Source organism: Alosa pseudoharengus, unplaced genomic scaffold (genome assembly GCF_046254945.1).
Source record: "Alosa pseudoharengus isolate Yale_2024_CS ecotype anadromous, Long Island Sound unplaced genomic scaffold, YU_APseudo_1.1 YU_APseudo_1.1_scf_7, whole genome shotgun sequence".
In the NCBI taxonomy this organism is placed as follows: domain Eukaryota; kingdom Metazoa; phylum Chordata; class Actinopteri; order Clupeiformes; family Clupeidae; genus Alosa; species Alosa pseudoharengus.
In genome coordinates, this window is record NW_027468859.1 from 28550292 (window position 1) to 28560589 (window position 10298).

A 10298-nucleotide genomic window follows, 5' to 3' on the forward strand; every position below is an offset into this window, starting at 1 on the left:
CGAAATTGAAAGTGTAGGATCATTATGACACCTTCCGAATGCATGCCAAGTTTTGTGAACTTTCGTTCATGGGGGGCCTTACAATAAAATAATTTATGTGTACATTTAGTGACCGTACACCAACAAGGATTCCTGGGACACTGAAAGACCGGGGTACACAAAACTTAGCCCCCCCCCCACTGGACTGGACCCCCCGAAAGGAGGGTAGGGCAGACACAGTTTTCTGTGAATATCTTGAGAACCGTAGGGCCTAGGATGACCAATTTTTTCCGTATGTTTGCCTCCAGGGGTCATGTTAACCCATTCCATGTGCACACATGTGCATAAACAGATACACACGCACACACATACATTCACAGTAATCATACGTATGACACATACTCACACAGTAGACATATGTACGCATGCATGCACATGCACAAACACATACGCAGACAAACACACAAGCACACACACACACACATAAACATAAACGTGTGCACGCACACATGCACACAATTCAAGAATTACTCAGAATTATGAACAGGCAAGATGGGGGTGGGGTTGTATAAAATCAATTTTACATGTGAAATCTATGAACTAATCATGTTTTGGTACTTGTCTAGCAGATACCAGTGAGAATTGAGTGTGGATAATGCAATTTAGTGAGACAGTTAGAATCATATAGGCCTTTCAGCGTGATTTATTTTTGTGGAAAAAATGTGCTGGACTGGGCGGCGGTCATATTTTGTACCGCTCTGCGGTACATCTAGTTTCATTGAGGGTCGTCCTCATTTCCAGTGGATTTGTCTCTTCCTCATGTATGACTTTATGTAATGCTATTCCATTTGTATTGCATGTAAGTGTATAATCCTAATTTACATTATTCCAATTATTTTTTAAAGTAGTTCACTCAGACAGGGCTGAAACGGTTAGGAATCAAAGATCTTTGGTTCATTGCTTCACTTTTCCCCCAGTGAGGGTACGATCTTTGCTTGCCATTGGCACATAGGAAATGCATGCATCATATTGGAAGTGGCACCATGAATATGCCTGGCGATCCGCCAAAGAGCTCTTTAGATCCGTCAATCCGTAGCATCAACGACTAACTGGAGATGTGACCTTACCTACCCAAGTCCACCTGTTGACAGTAGGGATGGCCGCTATTTAAACACTAGTAAGTGAGAGGAGTCATAAAATGGATTGGTATGCGTAGGCCATCTGTCATATTCTGTAAAGTAACTGAAAAGCCTACTAGCACCTGTTGACGGGGTGATGAGTTTGTTTAAAACCTGTTGACTGGGTGATGAGTTTGTTTAAACATGGGGAAGTAATTTCTTTGCAGTGACAGACCGCGTTGAAGTTAGTTCCCAGATAGCAAGAGGCTGGCGTACCACTGTCTGCAGATCTGGCGGTCCCCTGGCGTTTTGATCATCGGTTTAAATGCCCCAATATTTTGGCACTATTGGTCTAAAATCTTTTTTCATTTATTCAGTTATACTCCGTTTTAATAACATTTCATGTATTTTCTTGATATTCATAACAAGTTCAATTGAAAGAGATGGTAGTCCAACGGTGGACCAGAAGTGGCATGTCACCAGTGGTCCGCTATCAATCTGATTTTGCATCTGGGTTAGCAGTGGGGTGTTTTGATAATTTACATTAACATTAATTCATACATTAATATGTATTCATTTGGCAAACAATTTTATCCAGAGCATGGCTGTGTAAAGTGCTACATAGCCTGTGCAAAAAATAGTCTGTGCTATGGATGATTTACCAGTTTAGCACCAGTGACACCTTATTTAACATGTTTATAGACTCAGGGGTTCTCAAACTTTTGTGGGCCGGGGACCCCTCATGGAGTGGAAAATTCTCCAAGGACCCCTCATACTTAAGTTTATCATGTACTGTAGCTGTATAGCCATTTTTTCTGTTAGATGCTTATATGTATTTTAAAAACAGTAACATAGAGTGCTAATACCACAATTTGTTTTAAAGGTTTGTTGTTTCTTTGTCAAATGTAGGCCTATTGTGTTGAACAGTGTTTGCTTCACATCACTTTAATTTTTTGGCGGTTAATTAATAGTAAAGTGTTTTGACGTATTGATGTAACGTATCAGCAGATCAATTGGGCAAATACTGATACTGTAGCATTTTTCGCCATACAAGACAATTTCATATTTTGTAGCAAACTTTGTCAGGGACCCCCTGACAATGTGCTGCGGACCCCACTTTGAGAACCAATGCTCTAGACGATGCTAGAAATTCTGTGGATTGTGCAACAAAACAAAAAAAATCAACGTCTGTAGTACCATTGCTATGAGTAAAACAAGTTAAGTATTCAAGTTACTGTGCAGGAGACCCAGCTAGGAATTACTACTACATATGTCAATATTACTAGAGGATAGTAGGCTAAAATAATTATTAGGATTAGCTTAATGTATTTTTACATTTGCCGTAGTATTGTTGATGGGTTTAATAACACATCAAGGGGGTCCTTGGCCAGAACCTAGTGGTATTTGGGGGGCCTTGTCGTGGAAAAGTTTGGGAACCCCTGCTCTAGTAGGCTAATATTGACAGATGTAGTAGGAAAGTGGTAGGAGGAGGAGGTAAGTGGAAAGGAGGGAGGGAAGACTGGGAGGTGCGCTAGAAGAGGAGTTGCATCTTCAAGAGTTTTTGTACCAGACTTACCCTGCCCAAGTCCGCCTATTGACATCGCTTTGGCTAAACATGGGGACGTAAGGGTGTGTGTATCACTCATTTTCTGCAGAGAAAAAGTGGGGTAACCATATGGGGGTAACGTATTTTGATAATATGCCAATCAAAAGATGTGATCTAGCCTGCTCAAATTAGTTCTGTTCACCCCGACACAACAGCGCCCTCTAGAGTCACAAAATTCGACGGCCGTTCGTAGTGCAAGTTGAGATGATGTGTGGCGGAAAAGAAGGCCTTGACTTTTATTAATCACATGTCTACAACTGGGTGTATAAAATCAGAAATAGATATCATGAAAAAGGTTTATTCACAACATTTTCGTAGAAAACATTTAAACATGGTGATTTCGTCTCGCTGTCATGTGTAGTGATGTTACTCCTGTGGTGGTCCCATAATCAATCTGGAGAAAGAGAATCAAGACACATTACTCACACACACATTTCTGTACAAATGCAGACTAACAATAACAATCGGAGGTGGCCATACCTTAACACTTTGACGCGGAGGGGGTTATTCTAATTTCTTGGGATTGTTGACAGCCACATAATGGTACAACACCACAAGCAGGAACAGCGACACGCCGAGCATGTTGGCAAATATTGCCAGTTGAACGTCAGTAACCATGCTAAAATATGAGATGAAAAAGCACAAGCTTTAGATCGTGGCACTGCCTACGTGTATTAGAAATTGTTTCATATATCTAATAGGTCTTCAAAAATCTTACAAACAATGTAGTAGGCTACTTGACTTGCTATCGATAACCTATCTGATATTTTACGTTAGCTATAACGTTAACGTTAGCTCTACATTTCGTGGATATGCTTATCTTTCCGAGACAAATGGTAACGTTGATAAGATATCTCGTGACCCTGTTGCAACTCCAAAAATACACAATTGCAACATATCCAATAAGTCGTAGACGTACAATGTTAGAGTAATGTGCAAAAGCCGTGGCAACATTAGGTAAGCTAGTCATGCTAGCAACAGGGTAATCTATCGTAACAGTGACTGTTGCATGCATATAAACACATACACACACACAAAGGGAAATGTGAACATGACTAGTTGGAGAAAACATTCACTTGTAAAAATGCATTCATTTTGTAGATACATACGTTAACGTAGATCTGTGATTTGGGAGGCCGGTAGAATGAAGGCTGTTGACGCTCGTCTTCCGCTTTCAGGTTAAAGCCACGTCATTAGTTTAACTTCTTTCAAATTAAAAGTCCGTCAGGACGTGCATGTTGCTAAATAAAAGCTACCATTATTTGATACAAACATATCTTTTACTGTCTATGAAACATACGGGTATTTGTGGGCGTCGAATGGTAGGCTACGCCAGGGGTTCCCAAACTTTTCCACAACAAGCCATCAATGTAAAAATACATTAAGCTGATCCTAATAATTACTTCGCGATGAAGCATACAGTGTGTAAAAATTGTATTTGGGGCTTTCTGCTATATGAGAGCTATCACTCTACTATTATTCCCAGTCATTAACATGGAAAATATAATTTTCAGATATGCGACAATTATTATAATGGCATTGTCTAACAACCCTCATAGTAATAGGTATTGACATTTTTCAAATGTATTTATTTGTTGCTTTTATTTTTCCTTTCAACTTGCTGAGGCCCCCTGGCACCCCCTCGCGGCCACCACTTTGAAAACCACTGGGTTACGCCATACTGTGAAACACCAGGTGAAAACAAAAAGTGCTTCACCATTTGGATAATGTACAGTGGTTGTAAAAGTATTCACCTTATTATATATATTATATCTGCCACACTAATTAGCTTCATTGGGATAACCTTTTACTGTCTATGGGGATAACAGGATGGAGAGACTTGTGAGGAAACGAAAAATGCCATCAGGTCAGAGGGCAATATTGTACTTCGCCACCCAAGGCAATTCGGAGTGCACAGATGATATGTGGCGGTGACCTCCTGTATTGTATGGAGACGGGGTTTGGTAGGTATAGTAATGGATTACATGTAATCTGGATAACGTAATCAGATTACAGAAATCAAGTAACTATAATCAGACTAGATTACAATAGAACAATGTGTAATCAGATTATAGTTACATTGTTGGGGATTACTTGATCACATTTTATCATGCAAACAATGCAACTTTTTATGATAGCCTAACTAAAGTTTTAATTAGACAAGCAGCCATTTGTTTATCCACTATCACTAATTGCCTGCAGAGCCGTAGGCCTATATAGTAGAGGTAATAGTGATGATTCCAGAGTCTCCAGCAGATCCAGACTGCTCCACTCCGGAGATACGATGGTCAAATGTGGACTGGAGGGTGAATCCTAACAAAACTGTGTCGGATACAAACCTATCCGATATAGTGTGGATGCAGTCTGAAACCCTATTATTTTCAATGACCTGCATGGGGCAAGAGCGGTCTGCCGCTCTTGGCGTGTGTCACGGTTGAAGTTCAAAAACGTTGAACTGAATGTGCTGTAAATCATAGCTATTTTGCGCTGAGCCCAGCGGCAAGCACAACACATCTTTGGGCCATTAGCTCAACCCAGTGCAACCAAGGATCCTCGATTACTGACCCGTTTCAACCCTATCTGGTGCCACCTAGTGGCGAGTGCAGCACATGTCATATCTGTAAAGACCCTACAAGAAGGTGGTATGCAAGTTGCCCGTTTCAAGTTTCAAATGAACCATGAGAAGCAGTGCAAGGCCACATATCCCAAGGCCAATTTTGGATGGGTGCAGGATCCAGCACATCAGTATCCAAAAGAATCAGAAAGGTTCACCAGAGAGCTCCCATTCACAGTGTTTATTTTGTTTGTGACTTTTCAAGCCATGTGGCTCTTCCTCAGTAAGTTTGTGTCAGAGAATCCTTATCATCATCATCAGCTACTGCTTAATTCTATTAATGATGATAGATAGCAAAAAATAGCAATAAACCAAATATAGCACTCAAATAGAAATAGAGAACTTTACTCATCCCAGGAGGGAAATTCAACCGTCCAGTAGCTTAAAAACAACCACACATCCACTCATCATCAGTCATACATGAGTAGTATTAAAATAGACATAGAATAAAATGGTAAAGTGCCTAAATAGAGATTACAAATTAAATTACAATTGACCATTTCACAGCACAGTCCAGTTAAGTTGTGGCAGATGTGATGTGTACGTGGGTGTATGTATACATGGAGCTATGTAAACACGTGCCTTAACAAGGCTTCTGTTTTGTCTACACAGCAAATACTTTGGTCCAGTCCATCTGACACAAAAGTCTATCTGACACATCAGGTAAGCTGCATGGTGTTAATGCAGGTGGTAGTATTGTGACACAGGTAAGCTGCATGGTGTTAATGCAGGTGGTAGTATTGTGACACAGGTAAGCTGCATGGTGTTAATGCAGATGGTATTGTGACACAGGTAAGCTGCATGGTGTTAATGCAGATGGTAGTATTGTGACACAGGTAAGCTGCATGGTGTTAATGGAGATAGTGGTATTGTGACACAGGTAAGCTGCATGGTGTTAATTGAGATGGTATTGTGACACTGGTAAGCTGCATGGTGTAAATGGAGATGGTGGTATTGTGACACAGGTAAGCTGCACGGTGTTAATGCAGATGGTAGTATTGTGACACAGGTAAGCTGCATGGTGTTAATGGAGATGGTAGTATTGTGACACAGGTAAGCTGCATGGTGTTAATGCAGATGGTAGTATTGTGACACAGGTAAGCTGCATGGTGTTAATGGAGATGGTATTGTGACACAGGTAAGCTGCATGGTGTTAATAGAGATGGTATTGTGACACAGGTAAGCTGCATGGTGTTAATGCAGATGGTAGTATTGTGACACAGGTAAGCTGCATGGTGTTAATGATGCGTGACACAGGTAGCTAAATAGTGTTAGTGGAGATGGTGGCGGGCAGGCTGGTGTGGACAACTTTCAGTAATGTTAATTGTAAAAATTAGGCTATTTTTCTTCATTAAGAGGTATGGGTATAGGTATGACAACAGCTGGTTATTTCTATAAAACATGTTTTTCATTTAATGTTCTTACACCTGCTACCCTGTATTTTGTATCTGACACAGTACTAGCTTATTGCTAGTAGAAACTATTCTGTAGGCCTACGTTTTTAGGACTTGTTTGTAGAAAGCTGACTGTTCTTTGGGGTATTTTTTTAAATACCTGTTTGACATATTTTTTTGAACGCATGCATACATCCTGTGCATTTATCACTTCATTGTAATAGGCTGACATGGGGAATACTGTTATTTACAAGACATGCACAGTAAGACTCAATGGTATTACATGTGAGCAGGTATTCAGACTTTCAGGTTTTTTAGTAACAAACCTGGAAATAGGGTTTGGATTTGAATAGTCTTAAGTTCTTAAAGTCTATTGGTAGAAGTCAAGAAAATGTCACACCAGACAGATCCCTTGATGCCGCTCCATAGTTGTCCACTGAGTGGCAGTAGATAGTGTATTAAAGGGGATACTCCTCAGTGAAGTAACACTTCCCCCTTCTTAAAATGGATGATAAACCAACTTTTAACTGTTAAAACAACAGGTCCGCCTTCACTCCTGAACTGCAGACTGAATGTTCTTTCAATTCCTTTTAGAATAACCGACTGATAGATTTAGCAGGCCCACTTCTCAAATTAATAATTTTGTCCTACATAGTGGAGCATATCAAATCTATGCAATGGTTTTAACAGCTTTTCCCCCCACTTTCTGCCCCCCCCCCCCCCCCCCCCCCACACACACACACACCCTTCAAAAGTGTTGAATCAATCTCCCCATTTTCCACCCCAGTCCGCAGCTGTGTTTTGATTCGTTCAGAGGAACTCCTGGGAGTGTACTGTAAAGTAACACTGAAGCACCAGTGAGCCTAACTGTGACTGTACTTTCTAACAGTTATTTGATTTAAAGATCTACCGCTCCGGATGGCAGAAACCTCTTTAGCTTGATAAACCCAAATCAATCAAAGGCACAAAAATTCACGCCATGTGCCTCAGTGCAGGGATTAATACATGGTGTGATCTATAGCAATGGAGAACTGTGGTTGTTAGTCTATTGCATATTTTTATCTGAGCACAGATGTGTGTGCACTCTTGACGTTAAATTGTGGTCATTACTTCTGTTTTTTCAGTTAAGTTATCAGAACTTAATTATAGACTGCAAGTTTCCCTATTATTGGTCAGTCACTTTCTCTTCTCTCCAAGCATGAACATTGTTGCAATATGACTGGAGAATAATGAGACTCATTTCCCTATCAATTCTCTATTTATAATGCATAAGAATGCCCTTTTCCTGAAAAGATTTAGACACATTCATTTGTAACATATTCATAGCATATTTATTTACTATTCAAAACAGCAATTGTCAATTTATACAAAACTGTGAAAAAAATCTAATTAAATCTAGTGGGGTGTAAAGACTAAACCAATCAGTCAAATTCTACCAGAATATATGCATATTTTGTTGATATAAATATTTGGGAAGAGGTGTTTTTGTTAGCATAATCAATTTCACCATCTGACCAACAGGAGGCTTACTGGCAGGGGCTATCTGACAGATTACCCCACTGGTCTCAGCTAAAGGATTCGACATGCTGGGTGTTGGTCCCTGTAGAGCAATGACAGGGTAGATTTGTTTGGCTGTTTCCAAATGATTAGCTTCCATCCATTTTTGCTGACTATAGCTCATACTTCTTTTATCGGATCTCTATTGCACTCACACCACAACAACTGCCACACAATATCATAGAGAAAAATGGGCCTGCCATTTTATTTTTTATTTTTCCATGTAAAACACTTTTCACAAGTCTTTTGTCAATTTTTGTATGGTATCTACTGAGATAAGTAACAGGAAGCTGGTTCCTGAATGCAATACAACATTGAGTACAGAAACAATCAACAATTTCTGTACCATAATGAGACCACAAGAACATGTGGTTAGACGGACTGCCTAGTGCTAGTCACTCCTTCACTGTGACACGTTATATAAATGTGATCTCTGACTCACTCTCAGCAAATTTAGATGGCTTGCCAGGCAGTTCTGCTTGACAGTGTTAATAGGCTGACTTAAATGTGGGGTCCAGGCCTACATGTTTGTCCATGAAATTGTCAAGTGCTATTAATCACACTCTGAAATCATCCACACTATTAGGCCTTGAAGGCTGTCCGCCCTGTGAGCAACATACACAGTTGCTCCATTAGGTCTGTCCCAGTCCTCGTTAATGGTTTATTCCCTGGACAGATGAAACTGTACCCTCGCTTGGCTTCTTGCGTGGTCCATGTGCAGTTGCCCCTCCGCACGACATGAATGGCACCACCCCCACAGCCTTGACCCCCCCCCACCCACCCACCCCAGAGAATGGTGCTGTCCGCTTTACTCAGCTAAATGAATTAAGTAATCGTATAATACCTCAGCCTCCCGCCTTACAGTGGAATTTCCACATAATGGCATGCGATACTCCCCTCTGGCGGCCCCGTGCTGCTGAATAGAGCACAAGCTGCTGGCTCAGAACCGCCGAAACCCAACACCGGTTGGGCCAGGCCGGGTTCCCAGCGTTCTCCCCAGTGCCTGCAGTGATCCAGGCTGGCCACCGGGGGGCACCCTGCCTGAGATGTGTCCTTTCATTAGAGCATATTAGGGCCACGGATAACTCACGACCCGATATCCATTAGCCATGATGCAAGCCCCCTCTCCTCCTCTCTTCCGTCCAAGTGTATAAACACACACACACACACACACACACACACCACACACCACACACCAGCTTTGTCACACACACACACACACACACACACACACACACACACACACACACACACACACACACACACACACCAGCTTTGTCACACACACACACACACACACACACACACACATACACACCAGCTTTGTCACACACACACACACACACACACACACACCAGCTTGGTCTGGTCCACAACCCCCCCCCCCCCGACCCTCCAATTTGCTCTGTCTGCACCCGCCTGCGCTGACACACTGATGAAACCGAGGGGGCCTGCCGGCCGGCGTGGAGAGAGAGAGGGCCACACACACCAGCGCATTCCACCGACTTGACCTTCACCCACGTCAATCGGCTCCAGCTAGCCCCTCGCACAGAGGTCGGCGAACGGGACCGAATGGTTGAGTCACAGCAGCTGAACCAGCCGCTATAAAGCGCTCAAACGCGAAATGCATCAGCGCTATTGGTCAGGTGGTCTCGGACAAAGAAAAAGAGAGTGTCGAGAGTGAGAGAGGGGGACTGCAGTGCCGTCTGTTCACAGTTGCGTCCACACTCACTAAATCTCTCTTTCTCTCTCTCATTTCAAGAGTAAACTATAATTGCCATTACAGAGATGAAAAGTCTCTGCCCTCCTCCTTACTGTTTGGAGAATGATGATAACATCATGAGGGCTGTGTCTACGGGTGTACACACATTTCCAAGTTCATTGCGGCATTGCAATCCTTTCTGCTTGGTGCAGGAGAAAGTGGCCCACATGGGACGTGGGAGGGGGAGTATGCACTCCTAGCCAAAGCTCTGCCTGGCGGTGCTGACAGGGGGGACCACATTTGCTGCCAGAAGTCACAGAGAATGCAG

General features: G+C 42.1%; 1 protein-coding gene across 1 annotated transcript; it reads right to left on the bottom strand.

Moving 5' to 3' along the window:
- Positions 1 to 2985: 2985 nt before the first annotated feature.
- On the bottom strand, positions 2986 to 3322 carry ost4 (oligosaccharyltransferase complex subunit 4 (non-catalytic)). Its single transcript, XM_076272529.1, has 2 exons — positions 3184 to 3322; positions 2986 to 3097 (listed from the first exon to the last, which is right to left on the bottom strand). The coding sequence occupies exon 1, from the start codon at positions 3319 to 3321 to the stop codon at positions 3208 to 3210; it is 114 nt and encodes a 37-aa protein (XP_076128644.1). The 5' UTR covers position 3322; the 3' UTR covers positions 2986 to 3097; positions 3184 to 3207.
- Between the last annotated feature and the right edge of the window lie 6976 nt (positions 3323 to 10298).

Bases quoted from the DNA above. Each gene is read 5' to 3' on its own strand.
- ost4 (XM_076272529.1), bottom strand. From the start codon at position 3,321: ATGGTTACTGACGTTCAACTGGCAATATTTGCCAACATGCTCGGCGTG.